Source organism: Egretta garzetta, unplaced genomic scaffold, assembly GCF_000687185.1.
Source record: "Egretta garzetta isolate BGI_Z169 unplaced genomic scaffold, ASM68718v1 scaffold166, whole genome shotgun sequence".
NCBI classification, from domain to species: Eukaryota; Metazoa; Chordata; class Aves; order Pelecaniformes; family Ardeidae; genus Egretta; species Egretta garzetta.
Window position 1 is genome coordinate 3,573,910 of NW_009260133.1, and position 15,464 is coordinate 3,589,373.

The window sequence follows — 15,464 nt, forward strand, 5'->3', positions numbered from 1 at the left end:
AGGAATGTAAATTCTGGCGTATAATGCCGATTTCAAGTTAATTACTACTTGCATTTCTAAACGAGACTACAATTATAAATCCACAATAGCATGGTTTTATCATTTTGCTGCAACTTTGACTACAAATTATAGATAGGAACTGTGTGCCCACTCTGCACCACATAACCCTGTATAGTCTGCCCTATAGCTGCAAGATTCTACTAAATGGATGCTTTTATCGTTCAATGCTAACATCTGCTAAATCACTCCATTGTTTCTTCAGCAGATGGCTTGTCACGAGGCCAGATAATAAAGATATGTTTACACTGTATATACAGCCAGACTAATGGTCTGATACCGATAGGGCCTGTTTGCTGTGTCGATACTAATTAGCCAAGGAGAGCCAATGAAAGCTTTCTAACAGACTGCATGTTAAAACATTAGGTTCATTAAGCTTCATTAGTAAGGCATAAACAAACATTTTGGTATATGGAATAAGTGCATTCTTATAATGTTCTTAATTATTGCATAGACAGAATGTTTTGACCACTTTACATTTGGCTACATTTATGAATTGTTTTATTTTCTGAGGGACACTTATGCTCTTAAAAGCAAGCTAATCTTTTCAAACTGCTTTAATGTAGAGGTGGTCATGATCTAATTTATTATGATATGAAAAACATCAGCTTTGTTTATTATTTTTCTAACAGTAAGCTTAATAAGAGACCAAGACAAATTTCAAAGAAAGATCTTACAATTAAAAAAATTACATTAGCTTTTTTTATTTTACAGTGGTTTATATAAAACCGTAAAATTTTGTGTCTAGGCTTAGACCACACTTTTATGGTGTTAAGGCTTCTACAAAATCATAGAACTCTATATTCAGAATCACCTTTTAAAGTTGATGACAGTCTAGAGTTCTTTTAAAGATCAACCAAATAATCTAAATTACAGAATTATATTAGACTAAATTACAGAAATTAAAGAGCTAACAGCTCAATGCAAACATCTAGAAATATAAAATAGGCAGTTTGCAGAACACTCATTAAAAGCCAAAATTTCCAGGCAGTTTGACAGACTGACTCTAAAATTCAATAACAAACACATAAAAGAATACTAACAGAAAAATACATACTTTATAGAAAGTTAAATTATTTTTTTGCAGTACTTGGCTCTTATGAGAAGGTTATGTTTATAGGTTTTCTGTTCAGCCTTCAGACCTTCTTAAGCAAAAACAAAGCCATTAGTCTAGGCACATACGCAATTTGTGCCATAAGTCATGATCTTCAAACTCAATCCAAACAGCAATGCTAATAAAAACTAGCTGCAGAAATGCAAAAAGCACTGAGCTGTGCAAATGTAAATGACAAGCTTGCCAATCCATTAAAACTAATGGCCTGCACTGTCCAAGCATCTCTGGTTGAATTCACATGCAAATTTGTATGCAAAATGTTCAAGCACTTTTCAGGACATGATATACCATTAATATCAACTCACATTTTTATTCTTGAGGCAAGATACCTTTATTATATAGAAGAAACATACAATGAAAGCAAATGGATTACCTTCTAGTCTACCGTGCTTTCCTAAGACTTCTACCAGTGCTATGTACTTTCCAGTGTCAAGAGCAACAGGTGAACTCTTAGGGAAGCTAGAAATTAAAACATTAAGAATTGTATCAAGAGCAGTTCACATTTTATGGATTCCCCCTTAAAGACTTATTTTTAAAATGACATAACAAAACAACAGCATAGAGAGCTAAAAGTTATAGTAAGTATTAAAGGAAAAATCTGATAAGACTTTAAAAGATGCACCATTAAAATGTGATTTGAAAATATTTTCCACACACCTTCCCACCCCCAAAACCCAAAAGTTGTATTTTAAAGAGCCAAATGCCTTAATTAATTATTTGGTAGTTATTGCATAAAATAGGGTATTTCCCAGAAGCCTGGGAAGAAAACTCAGTCCACATGGCTGGGGCAGGGCTATATTCTTTTTGGTAAAGAACATATAGTAACAAGTTAAGAACTTCTATTTTGAAGTTTCTGCTATGTGTTAGTTTTCCTTTTTCTGGATTTTTAAAAATTAATTCCTTCTCTGTTGTTTCTTTTTGTAACAATTCAAAGAGCCACTTCTTAGCAGTATTATGCTATGCTTGAGGCAGATCAGTAAAAAAGTGCTACTGCAGTGAAGCTCCACTAGAAGACTCAATTTTACTTCATGCAAGCTCACTATGGGGATTTCATGTGAGTGGTAGTACAGCCAAACCCAAATACACTACCGTTATTTGCAGAGTGGCAAATTTCTTGATATTCATAGCTCAATCATTTCACATAATTTCAAACACTAGCAAGGTATAATGAGCATCTGCCCGCTAACCTACTGTAAAACCAAAGCAAATACTTTGTGAGTGCATATGAGAAAGAGAACCTGGGAGTAACACAACTTGCTCTGTATTCACTGTAGCATCAGACCGAAAGGAGGCTTTCAAGGGAAAAAGGGAAGGGGCAAATAGAAAAGATGATCTGTAAGAATTTGCTCCCAGATCAGTCATGCATAGCATCTTTTACCTGGGACCTAATTTTCACAGCCAAAACACAAAACTCTGAAAATAAACATTTAAACTAGAACATTTGTTGACAGTCTTAAAATTATGTCGCCCAGAAACATTGCTATTCTAAAGACAGTATAGGTGCAGCATATTCTAAACACAGTCTAGGTGCTATTCTAACACACAATACAGGTATTTTTTTCCCCCTTAAATTAAGCCAAACTTCAATTCAGATACTATGTATGTTTAAAATAAAAACAAAACAGATCCTACACAGCAATCTGCCTTTAAAAAAATATAATTACTGACCATACAAAGTAGCTCCTTCTGATGTTCAATTATACAAAGCAAATTTTTTGTTTCAAAAACCACACCCTTGACTGTTTTAAATGCACATACATTGGTGGGAAAAACTAATTAAAAATGGATGAGGGGGTTAATACTCAACCTACTTAATTCAACAAGGTCTGTGTATCAGCATAAATCTCTGTGACATGTTTCAGTGCCGGTGTACTTACACTTTTTCTTTCAGGTTCATTGCCTCTTCTACATTATCATGTCGACAGCACAAATTTATTAAGGCTGCATAGCCACCGACAACCATGTCCGGTTCGTATTTGGCTTTCACTTCAAGGGCTTTTTGCATATTCTAAAAAAGGAACAAAGCAAAGATGTGAACTAGAGGAAAAGTCAATATGACATTATGATTCTTGTATGTTCAGTGTGCAGTTACATGACTGCTTTTAGTAGTATAAGATCACATTTGAAAACAGTGCTGTAATGCTTTAGCAAATTTTAAGAGTGAAAGTTATTTTGCAGAAATTAGTATTTTTCTAAAACACCTTTTAGATTAACTTGAGAGTAGATTTCTACACAAATTTTCTTGCCTTATGTTTGTATTTCTAGTATGTTTTAATGTAAGCCTTTTTTTTAATCTAGACACCATAAACGTGATTAACCCAAATTCTAAGATAGTTCTTACTTATTTGGAATTCTTAACAATTTTCACCTGGTACACTGCCAAACACATAAAACTACTTTCTAAAGAGTAAGAAACTACTCAACGATCCCATAGAAAGCTTATTTTTTTATATCTTCCTATTCACACATTTGACCACTTTGAACTTGCAATGGTGTTTGGTTCTAGACTTATTTCATATGCAAAATCATAGAGACAGACAGCTGAGAATCACTCTTTCTAAACTGTATTCTTAGCAACAGAGAATATTGTGCTATCATCTGCACGACTGTTACTGTTCCTATATATACAGCTTTATAGGCAGGATCATACTGAACGAGAAACTGAATAAAAGTGTGGTGATACCCCACAAATTACAGACACACACTAAATGAATGTAAACTACAGCTGGACGCCTGCCGAATGAAGGCAAGAGACCCTTTATCTCAGAAGAGCTTTCCTCCTGCAGGAAAATGGAATTTCAATCCCTGCATTAACAACCTAGTAATATTTGAATTGCAAATAACTAGTGCATGTATCAGTTGCTTGACAATCTAGATATAAGAGACCGGAGCCATGGCTTGAAAGGACATTTGGCATGTATGTTAAACCTATCACAGCTGTTACTATCATTCACTTCGCAGATTATTGTAAACAAACTTCAGCAACCCCAAAACATGCCATTCAAGGTGTTGCTGAAATTAGTTAACCTTTTGATTTAATTGCTTTTTGCACTTATGTTTGATTTATAAGCATCAAACCATGAAACCTCAAGCACTGCACTTGTCTTTGCTTAACTATGTCTCTCCATAATAGTAATTTATGTCCCTTTAAAAATATAGCTATGTGTTTCCAATTATCTCTGCATTGCTTAAGATACCTCTTCTTCACAAAGAGCATGTATGAGTTGTTTCAAGACATCTGTAATGGGCTGGTTTTCAGCTTTTCGCTTTTCTAGTTTCTTCTCCAAAGCAGACACGTCAGATTTAGCACTCTAAATGGAAGTAACAGAAAGAATGTCAATTGCAAAAACACCCTTCCCGAAACAACTTGTCGGATCACTTTAATAAAAGACAGACAAAATAATCCTCTTCTTTCATACTACAAGAAATTTTTTAATCATTTAAGGTGCTTTTACCTGTTTAAATACTACATAGTAATTGAAGATTTGAGTCAGCAACAGTAAAAAAAGTATTAAGTAGCACATCTATGAAGGTCAACATTACTATTTGTCTCATACTGAGTTCTTTGTGTTCAGGGAAGTAGGGAACAGAAGCCTGTTTCTTTCTTCCATCTCGACTCTGCTCCGATCAGAGACATAAAGACTTGACACTCCACCATTAGAAGCAGTATGGATTTATATGGTTCCTGCCACTCAAGTGGATCACTGTAATTTACAAGCATGAATTAAGCCTCACACCACCACTGTAGACTAACTAGAACTTTAAAAAAAATATATTTACCAGACAGGGAAACTGAGGCATGAAACCTCAGCCAACTCCAAGGTCAAGTATCAGGTCTAAGTGAAAATCTGGACAGCCTTTACTCGTACTCTGGAAAGCAACCTCTGAACTTCAAATAGTAGATTTAAATAACATTAATATACTTCCATGATCTGAAAGCTAGTGATTACACTTCATCTACAACCCATATCCAAACATTATTATTACAGTAAGAACAAGCATAGCTATCTGAATTTACTTACTTCTGGAATGTTGTCTGTAGACAGGGATTTTTTAAGAGACAGTAACCTTGCATCCTAAAATGTAGTAAGACAGAAGTATCACTAATCCCCCTCAAAAGTTTAATCTCTAAGCATATCATGCTAAAAATGCTCAATTATATAATTGTAATGTTAAAAAAGCTGTACTCCACAGCATTATTATATCAACTTGAAAAAGCACTTATTAAATGTATCCCTCAAAAACTTTCACATATGAAATGAAAACGTTTCAACAGTGAAAAATCATGGAAAGGTTAAAAGGCTTACATAAAAAAAATCACTGCATAAAGATATTTATTTTGCAAAGGAGAATATATTCACAGAGTACAGATACTCCATTTTTTAGCTTCAAAGTAATTGCTATAGAACCACAGACCTTAATTAATTCAGGAACTTGAGAGGAGTCCAGCAGTCTGCAAATGCCGCTGTAGTAGGTTGTAGGGATAACTATATTCTGTACCAAGAGGTGGGGAAAAAATTATATGAGTTTTGAAACACAACCAAACTGAAATTTGTCTAACAGAAATTATCTCAGACGTAATTCAAGTCTCCAGCTCTTGCATGTCATTGAGAAGTGGTCTGGTTGTACTTAAAAGCAGCAATTTCAAATCTAATAGATACATGTCAGGCAGGACAGGCATTATGTAGCAAAAAATGAAATGGTACCATCTTCTTCAGCTGATGGAAGTATTGTCTCAAACGCTCCTCCTTGGCCTGTACCTCTGAGTCACTCATGCTGTCAATCAAGTGATAAAGAAAATAGCCAACAGCTTCTGTGGAAAAAAACAAGAGAAAGCATTCCACTAAAATTACCGAGACTGTCATGTTATCAAGATTAATTTATAAGAAATCATTTTGGTGTGAGATGTCACCCTGATGAGAGGCTCTGAAATGGCAACAATGATCACTGAGGCATAGAGATTATGTGGTTTGGGAGCACATATCTAACTGGTGAGTGAAAGGAATATTAATTATTTTCAGACCTAGTGACAGCTTTTCAGTACAGAATCTTACTTCAATCTATTTTTTCCACTACTGTGTGACAGAAGTGGTACTGCCCAAGGCCTTCCCCCCCTTTCCTGCCCACTACCCCAAATAGTTGCCACAAATATTTTGTCATTGCTCAAAAGAAAAAACAGATTTCTAACACTTTGCATATTTATTCTGTACATTTTACCCATTATATTCCATTACCAAGCTACATTAAGTATTGTAGTATTAACACGTAAAAAAATATTATAACCATTATATCAACTAATACTGAAGAAGTTGCCTATTAGCCAATGAAAATCAAGATTAACAGATTTTAGCAAACAGTGCTAAGTTTCTTTCCTATGCAAGTATAAAAATATATGAGGTCCTGTAGCCGAGAACAGGAAGAGCATCAATTACTGTTTTCCCGAAGGTTAGCTTTCCCTATACCCCCTGTCCCTCCAGCCCCAACAGGAGGAAAAAAACCCATCCCTGTTTTTTTTAAAAACCTGATTGTATACTTATTTCAAAGGAGAAGATTTGGGATGTTAAGTAACATTTTTGCTTCACCAAATCAGAAGAGTTACAAGAGGTAAAACCAGGTTAAAAAAAAAAAAAAAACAAAAAAAACGGCAGTTTTTCTAGTATTTAAGCACTGACACTGTGTTCATTCAAATCTCTATTTTGGTCAATAAATTTAGAAAAATAAATTGTTATCAGCACGATTTGTTTATAATTCTAAAAAAAAAGATCTCATGGATCTCACAAAATATGCTCTGATTATTCGAATCAGGATTTTACCCAACATGTTTTCAAATTTCACTTTCAAAAAGAAGCAATCAGTGTTTACTGTTGTAATCCCTCAAACCCATCATTACACAGAAGAACGGATTTGTGGATAAGTTACAATCATAGAAATTGAAACTCTACCAGTTGGTCCTGGAGGCGTCAGGCAATAACGTTCATCCTTGTACAACAGTTCTGTTATCTGGTAAGACAGAATAATCGTACATTGCAGCCAAAAGCAGCAAGCAAGGACAAATAGTATCTGAAATTGAATTCTCAAAATAATAAAGCATTTCTCTCTTCAAGTATTATTCTTTACCACATCATAGTAATTCCCTAAGAAATACAACGAAGTTTTTTTTGTAAATAATAGGTTTTTCTTAAAAAAATATTGCAGCCACAAATGCTTTCTGAGGTATGGCAGTAAGACAGACACTGCAGTATTCTGCTTATGTATCGTTCTACAGAAAGTTAGCTATCGTAAGACATTGCTTAAAGCAAGTATTAACCAGTATTGCTCCTGGAGATGCTACAATTATGTTCCAATTTACCAAAAGGCTGAAATTGGTCCATAAAGCTTTTTTTTTTTTTCTGGAAAGAAGAAAATAGAGGAACACGATTTATCATGCTCTGCTAGATTTAAGATAACTGGTACAGCTGTTGTAAATAAGTGCAATTTTGAATGACAAAATATGCATTCATAAAATTTAATTGCATTTGACTAAATTTAGCACATGTACCATCAGTCACGCAAACTGAAGATTCGAATATGTAGCTTTTACTTCATCAGAGGAAAAGAAGCATTCACCCCAAAGCCTCCACATCCTACCTACAAATACTTTAAGCTACATCGCTTTAAAAATCCATTTGACTGTTCTTAAGGAAATTACATCATTTTTAGTTAAAAACTAAGATTTTAAGTATTTCAAGAATTTTGCATTATCTGCCATGATTCTAGAATTTGATCTGAAAGAAGTTAACAGGGAGATGCATTCCCACTGTCAGAGTGCTGTGTTTTAAGTAGTGACAGAAGAAAAGGAACCCTCGCCTTCAATTGTTAATGAAAATGGATAAACAAAGCCAGAAAATACCAAATGTGCAATGGAATACCATATCTATCACTTCTCATTCTACCAACACCATGGACACTGTGTGCAGTTAAACTACAGCTTTCTTCTGCCCTTTCACCCTCATCCTCCTATGACAAATCAACACACAGAAGAAGCTACAACTACAATAAAATCCAAGAAAGTCATAACAATACAGTTCTCCTCTTGAATGAAATCTCAGAGAATACCAAAAAGGACAGATTACAGAAAAAAGAAAAAAAAGAATGTGTGATATTATTTCTAATACTAAGTATCTATTTCCCAAGTTAGCAGTTATTACTTTAGAAGGTTAATATGTGTATTTACTCATAAATTTAGCATAAACAACAAAATGTATCTTTCTTCCATTGTGGAGAACAGCAGAGGTAACACTAGATACTACCTCATGTGCAGACCACCATTACTTCAGTCCTTTGACTGTCCTCCAAAATTAATTTCATAACAGGAGCAAGCAGAGAATTTTTCTTCTCTCCCTGCCCTCCCTCTTTATTTTTTAAATGCAAAAAAGGAAGGACAGAGGCAAAGGACAAAAACATCCTCTTACTATAATCTACATAACAGAAAATGGTAGTAAAATACAAAAAAAATTGCACCTCACAACGCCTGATTTCTATAAATCATTAATCACTGACTTTCCAAATTACAATTTCCACTTCATTCCAAGATTTCTTTGCAAAATCTAAAATATACTGCAAGCCATGTGCTAGTTTATTAGTCAGCAGGTACAGTATCAAAGAAAAAAGACAAAAAGCACAGTGCATCCCTTCCCAAATTCTGTAACCACATCCCAGGCAGTATCTGCCAATATCTCCCCTAATCTAGTGCTCCGCAAAATCTATTGACCAAGTTACACTGCAGTGTCCTTCTAATGTAGCCCATAGCAGGGAGGGCAAGATGATTTAGTCACTTCTCCTAGACTTCACCCAGGTGATTTTTGATCTGGCTTTACCTTCAATGTTTTAAGTTATATCACAGAAACTTTAAAATTCTAATTGTGCCTTATTATTTTTATTAGTACTAGTGTGAGGATAGGAAGAAAGTTAGGGAAGGCAGGAAACGGAATTAAACAACGTCAGATTGCACAACCACGGAACGCTTTGTTCCAGAATCTACAAATATATACTACCTTCAGCTATAACAACATTGATCTAGAAATTGGAGTAGCATAAGCTACACTGCATGATAACACCACATTTGATTTTTCACAATTACACTTAACTGTTCGGTTTGAAAACTTGATTTCATACAGTTGTACAATCTGCCACTGACAAAAATCTTGCTCAAATTAATCAGGTCTACAATTATTGGGCTCAGAGTTCAGATTTAGAGTAATGCATCATGTAGTGCCTAAAGAACTTGATTTTATTTACAGCATAATTATCTCCGCTTACCTTGCTCCAAAGATGTACATCATCTGAGCTGAAGAGGGCAGCAAAGGATAACAAATTAAAAGCAACAAAATGAATTTACTCTTGTATCTTTTTAAAAAAACCCCACAGATCTGAGCTCACTGAGAATCTTATTAAATTATTTAAATAAAATACAATAATTGCCACGTATTGTTTAAACTTTCTACAGAATAAGTATTGTACTTTTTACTACACTGCATAGCCATAGTTTCTGCTGAATAACTTAAAATAATGCAGCAATCCAAACAGATAACTAAGACTACAAAGAATATATTTTAGTTTTATTTCAGTTCAATATTTAACATGTCCTAATTGTACTTTTTAAATTTTATACTTCATTCTCATTAGCATTTCAAGAAAACAAACTTCACTCAAACAAGTTGCACTTTAGATAGCAAACACTCAATATGTGGAATTTGCCAGAGCAAAAATCTAGATGTTTGTGCACATGTCAACCAGTTCAATAAAGCATAAAAAACCCGACATTCCTATAATTTGTAGAACATAGAAATACTCACTAGAAGTTATAACTTTTCAACAGCTATAAAGCAACATTAACCTAGATAAGGCTCAGAGAACAAAACCTTGTGACCTTATTTCATCTTCCTGTAATTGTCATAAGGGGAAAATAAGATGTCATTCTGAACAGCTGCATAGAAATTTGAAAGCATTCACAGAAGTTTAGGGTTTTATTTAGGAGGTTCAAGCCTATGAAACATTAATTCTTTTTGTGCAACTGCCACTTGTATTTGAAAACGAGTCAAATGTAGGTCCACACAGAGAGGGGGGGAAAAAAAAAAAAAAAAATTTCTATCTGTGAGGTTAGTTAAGCTTTCCTGGGTGAACTCGCACCACCACTGACAGCATGACAATGAACTGCAGATATCAAATGCATCAATTTCCTAAAGTACTTGACTCTGAAATAGTAATGGTACATCAGGCAAATAGAATGGGAATACTTTGAAGCAGTTACTAGAGAAGAGCAGCTTCAACAGAAATCCATAAACTAGTCTACCACAGACACTGTTCATGTGTCCCTGGTGTCCATACCCTGTACTGTTGTATGCCAGTCCTAAACTCCACTCATTTGAACATTCAAGACCTGCATTTAGTCATAAAACTTTGCTGCGGTCTGTACAAAAGGTACAAATATCCTTTTCTGCTATCCTACCACATCTTCAAGCTTCATTTTCAGGCTGTTCTAGAAATTAAATTTAAAATAGAAAAGGAAAACTGAATTGGCACGCTTTCAGAAACAATGCAAGGGTGAAATCTGGGCACAGCCAACCTTGCACATAGCTTCTGAAGCCAGGTAGCAGTAAAGATAAACAAGAGAGATTACTATTAAAGAAATAAAAAACCTTATGCCACACTTAAAAGTGGCAAGGGGCGGGGTGGGGGGAAAACAGTAAGCTGAAGTAAAAAACAACACAACAACACATCCCACCCCACCCCCAAAACCTCAAACTTAATTTCCCTCAGAATTCAGATTTTTTTAGCCCAGATGTCTGGTAACTACTGCAATCACAACAGTAGCAACTGTTCCACTGCTGAGGAAAGTAACTAATTGTTTCACTTGAGAAGAGTATTGATTCTTCAGCAGCTAGTTTTCACAATACAAGTTGGTAACATTTTAGAGATACTTATAGTCAGATTCTGAACACAACTCTCCAGTGGCGGGGGTATTTCATGCCAGCATTGGTTGTCTGTGATAAACATGGGTATGGCTTCTATTTCAACTGAATCTATACTTAGAGAGATAAAATGTGTTTCAAAAATGTTACTTTAATTGATACGTCTGAAACGGATGATTCTGGTGCTGACTACTAAAAGGAATAGTAAAATACCCCTATTGGATCTAAAAACATTATTTCACTTATCCCTTGGATGTCTAGGTCAGCTAGAGCCTAGTTAACAAATGCAATTTGAACACTGCTTTGCTTTTTCTCCTCCTCTTCCCATGGCAGAACTTGCAATTTACTAGGAAATTATTTTGGTCATATTCACCTGGTATGTTTTACTAGTATCCAACCTAAACACAGTTATATCTCATAGCCATTACAAAACTTTAGGGAATAGCTTAGTCAACAAAATTAGCGTTCAGACTCTGGTCCTGAGTGACCTAAGTGACCCTCTCTGGTTCCCAGTGGCATAGGTACGCTGCAAAAAAAAAAAAAAAAAAAAAAAAACACCTCACAGTCCTAAATGTCTGACTATGGAAAACAGTGAATGATAGAAATACTTGTTAATTCACATATACTTGCATAAGCTTAAGGCAACCCTGCAAGTTCGCAAGAAACCCTCCTTGCAAAACAGGACCATACAGCTATGAATACAAAGTCATGGTAAATACTAGGTGTTAAATGTGAGCATTCGTGAGTCATTAACATGGAAGGCCCAGAAAGATATCAGATGTAGTAGAATATGCCTGGCTCTTACTGGTATTTTGTCTTCATTAAGCACCTATCTACTTTAATGGTTAATAGTGATAACCTTTAGGGAACTCTTACATTAGCATAGCAGTTTATAAACAAAAAATGAATAAAGATAAAAACCCATATGTTTACTACCCTGAGAAGTTTATACACTGCCAAATACCACAGAACAAACAAGAACAGTGAAGTTCTTTTTAATCTACTACATACAATACTTCAAAGGCATGCTCATATATAGCAGAGGCAAAGAAACCAGGGAGAGCAGACAGAAACAAAGATATCCCTCAGATCTGCTACAGCTGGAACCTTACTTTTAAATTTTTAAACATGGAGGCAGGGGGGAAAGACTGCAGACTTGTGCTCAACATGGCAAAAAAAGAGAGGGAACTTTGCTACAGAAGGGGGGGAGGCAGGCATTCATATAGCAACCTTACCTTTTAAAACCCCAAATGAGGCTGTTTCTAAACTGACGGATATCAATAGGTGGTGTCCTTGCTGAAGACACTGTAAATGAAAGAAACGTTTCTGAACAGACATTGTAAAAAATCCCTGAACCGCAACAAGTCAGGTCATGTAAATAGGGTGTCATTAGAAGTATTAATTCGTTAGTTTAGCAAATGCTGACAAACTTTTATGAATCAAAAATTTCTAATACCAGGGTATTTGAAACGGTCCTGGTTTTATCAGCTCTGAGTCTGCTCCATTTCAAAAGGGATCAAATATTCTAAAAGAGAGGTTTTTCCCTTTTCATTGCCTTTAACATCAATATTTAATCATCAGTCTTTTATACAAATTAGTAATAGGAGTAAGCGTCTTATCTGTAAAAAAAGTACAAGACAGAAGAAAATCCTACATTCCAAAAAGGAAAACAAAACCCAATCCTAAACAAGAAAAGTTCAGATATTAGCACTGCAACAAAATAAGATCCACCAGAGGAAAATGGTTTGCTAATTGTTTCAGACTGAATACCTGCTTTAAAATAGGCTTTACAATTTTGCCTTCTATTTTAATAAAAAAATAAAAAAACCCAACCCCCACCCCAAAAAACAGTGACACTTTCTCAGGTGTTTGCTTCTGCTGGTGTAAATTGCTATCCACTGAATTAAGTTAAACATAAGAGGAAAAAAGATACACAGTTCTAAATGTTGATATTTACAATAATGTTTGAACACAAAGGAAACTGTAAAATTACTTAAAATTAGATGTTCCTCAGACGTCATTTACTGTTATGCCCTATGCTCTCATCTTTACGTAATTTCTTGCCTAAATATTCCAAATCATTCTACCTTCTTCGTCTAGAATTGCTGTCTCCATTCCAGCACCATAGTCCAAAGAAAAAAAAACACAGTAGTAGATGCATTTAAGTCCTGTATGAAGTTATGATCACCTGACTTCACCATCAAAATAGAATTAACCCCTGTAATAACCTGAATGCACTGGGCCCTTTCAGCAACATGGTATATGGTAGAAGAGAACTGAAATAACCACCAGCTGTATGGGAACCTGGGAAATAAAAGGCAGGAACAACATGCTAATACCACTCCTTAACCTAAGTCCAAGCCTTTACAAAATTAAAAGTTTTAAATGTTGGAACATTTATTTTAGTTTGAAAATCTCAGCTAAAGTTGATTTCAAGAAACCCTCAATACAAATCCTCCTCCAGTGGTATATTAAACTTTTTGCTCATAAAAAGACGAGCAGAAAAGCATCTTAGTATGCTCAGCTGCTGCTGACAATCGGCAACCTGGTTTCCTTAGCAACAAACAAGTCTGAGAAAAATCAAGAGGCTGACAATGAAGTGGAATGGAACAGCATGATAAAGGGAAAAAGCGGCTCTCATGTACACTGCCTTATGCACCCAGATTCCTCAGCTGATGCTTCGTAGTTTTCATCTTGTCAGCAGCAGAAATCTATACATTATAAGGTATGAGAAGCTGAATCAATACACCTAGATAGCTACCAGCATTAATAACCAACCTTCGCCTCCCCCAACTACGCTGATGAGACAACCTGGAACTATTTTCCATACTGCATGTATTTTTCCCTCTTTGTAATACTGCAAAAGGAGCCAAGTAAAAAAAAAAAAAAAAAAAAAATCAGCTGTTTAATATCTGTGCCTTATCATTACATAGGTGCTAATTAGATTTACTAGCATTCATTTCAGCTTGGTAAACTATTTACAGGAGTACCTTCCTTTAAAGCTCAAGTTCAAAAGAAATTTTGTATGTCTCCACGAATTATTAACCCTAGTCTTTGTAAACAGAAATACCACTACAAGATTTAAATTCAACACACACACAACAGCCAAATAAAACAGTATGTGAGACTAATTTCATGACAGTAAGATAGAACACAGCCTATTACGTGCCAGTATCATACTTTTGATATTATATACATTTACCATGTACCAGGCACACATGTGTTTGTGCCTTATAACACACTAAAACCTGACTATTTCAGTTAAACAAAATGACTGCAGGGATGGGTCTACTTTTCCATGTAAGCAAAATAAAAAAAAAAAAAAACCAAAACACCCCACTATCTCACTTTCCAAAAGAAATTTCCTAATAGTTATCCTTTCAACAAAATTTCGTAGTTATTTTAGGTACTTCATTTTTCATGGTTAATTTTTTTTTTTTGTAGTATGAACTAACAAAATAATGGCAGAATGTAAGGCACATCTTAAAGATGCACTAACTGATAAATCCCCAATACAAAAATTAAATCACTGATTAGTAACTACTCATTCACTTTTCTCATTTTCAACACAACAGCTTCCCAGGGTTATGGTGTACAGGCTATATATTTCTATATTTGTTAAATAAAACAGTTAATGACAATTGCAGCAAAAGACTGCTTTAAGCTTTTCCCTGAACCTTGGACACATAAAACTATTGTTTAAACAAGAGAGATCTTTCTGTATCAGACTCAGTCCAAATTTAGGTGTTTTATTTTTGCCTCAGTATACTAAGCAAATAACAACTATATTTGTTTTAAATTTGGAAGAGAAACATATTCCTTCTTAACCAAGCAAATCACCCCATCCCATACATTCAGTCAATGACATATTAATTTTTGCAAGCACTGAGCATCAGAACAGTCTTTGGAGAAAACTCTTAAAAAGCAATTCATTCATGCTGTTCCAAACTTCATCGCCTAATTAAGCCATCAAATTTATACACATAACTTTCATGACCAACAGATCAGCAGAGCACCCTCAGGTTAACATTAGTGTCAATCATTTCTTTAAAGTTGGTTCTTTCAATAACAACTCTGTAGTACTTCAGAGCCATATTGTTGGACTAGCATCCTGTTGCAATTGATGCTGCAAACAAAACCAATTCCCATACCAACAACTTAACAGTCATTGTGCAAGGCATATTGTTCCATTAAGCCCTGTAAGTGCAAGAGGATCGTAATCCTATCACAATCACAGCAAAGCTGTAATTTGTAAATATCTTATATGTAAATCTTACAGCCGGGTTCAATACTAAAAAAGAATTTAACCATGACATGTTGTCCAGAATTGGTACTTTCAAACA

At 34.9% G+C, this 15,464-nt stretch overlaps 1 protein-coding gene across 1 annotated transcript in view; it reads right to left on the reverse strand.

Annotated features, from left to right (window-relative positions):
- Window positions 1-15,464, reverse strand: part of LRPPRC (leucine rich pentatricopeptide repeat containing) — a 150,386-nt gene that overhangs the window by 50,248 nt on the left and 84,674 nt on the right. Inside the window, exons 14-22 of the mRNA XM_009641573.2 lie at window positions 12,357-12,426; window positions 9,470-9,497; window positions 7,114-7,171; window positions 5,878-5,984; window positions 5,588-5,665; window positions 5,194-5,247; window positions 4,369-4,482; window positions 3,049-3,179; window positions 1,545-1,630 (exon numbers count right to left, since the gene is read on the reverse strand). Coding sequence (XP_009639868.1) covers window positions 1,545-1,630; window positions 3,049-3,179; window positions 4,369-4,482; window positions 5,194-5,247; window positions 5,588-5,665; window positions 5,878-5,984; window positions 7,114-7,171; window positions 9,470-9,497; window positions 12,357-12,426 — 726 coding nt within the window. The remainder of the gene's footprint in view (window positions 1-1,544; window positions 1,631-3,048; window positions 3,180-4,368; window positions 4,483-5,193; window positions 5,248-5,587; window positions 5,666-5,877; window positions 5,985-7,113; window positions 7,172-9,469; window positions 9,498-12,356; window positions 12,427-15,464) is intronic.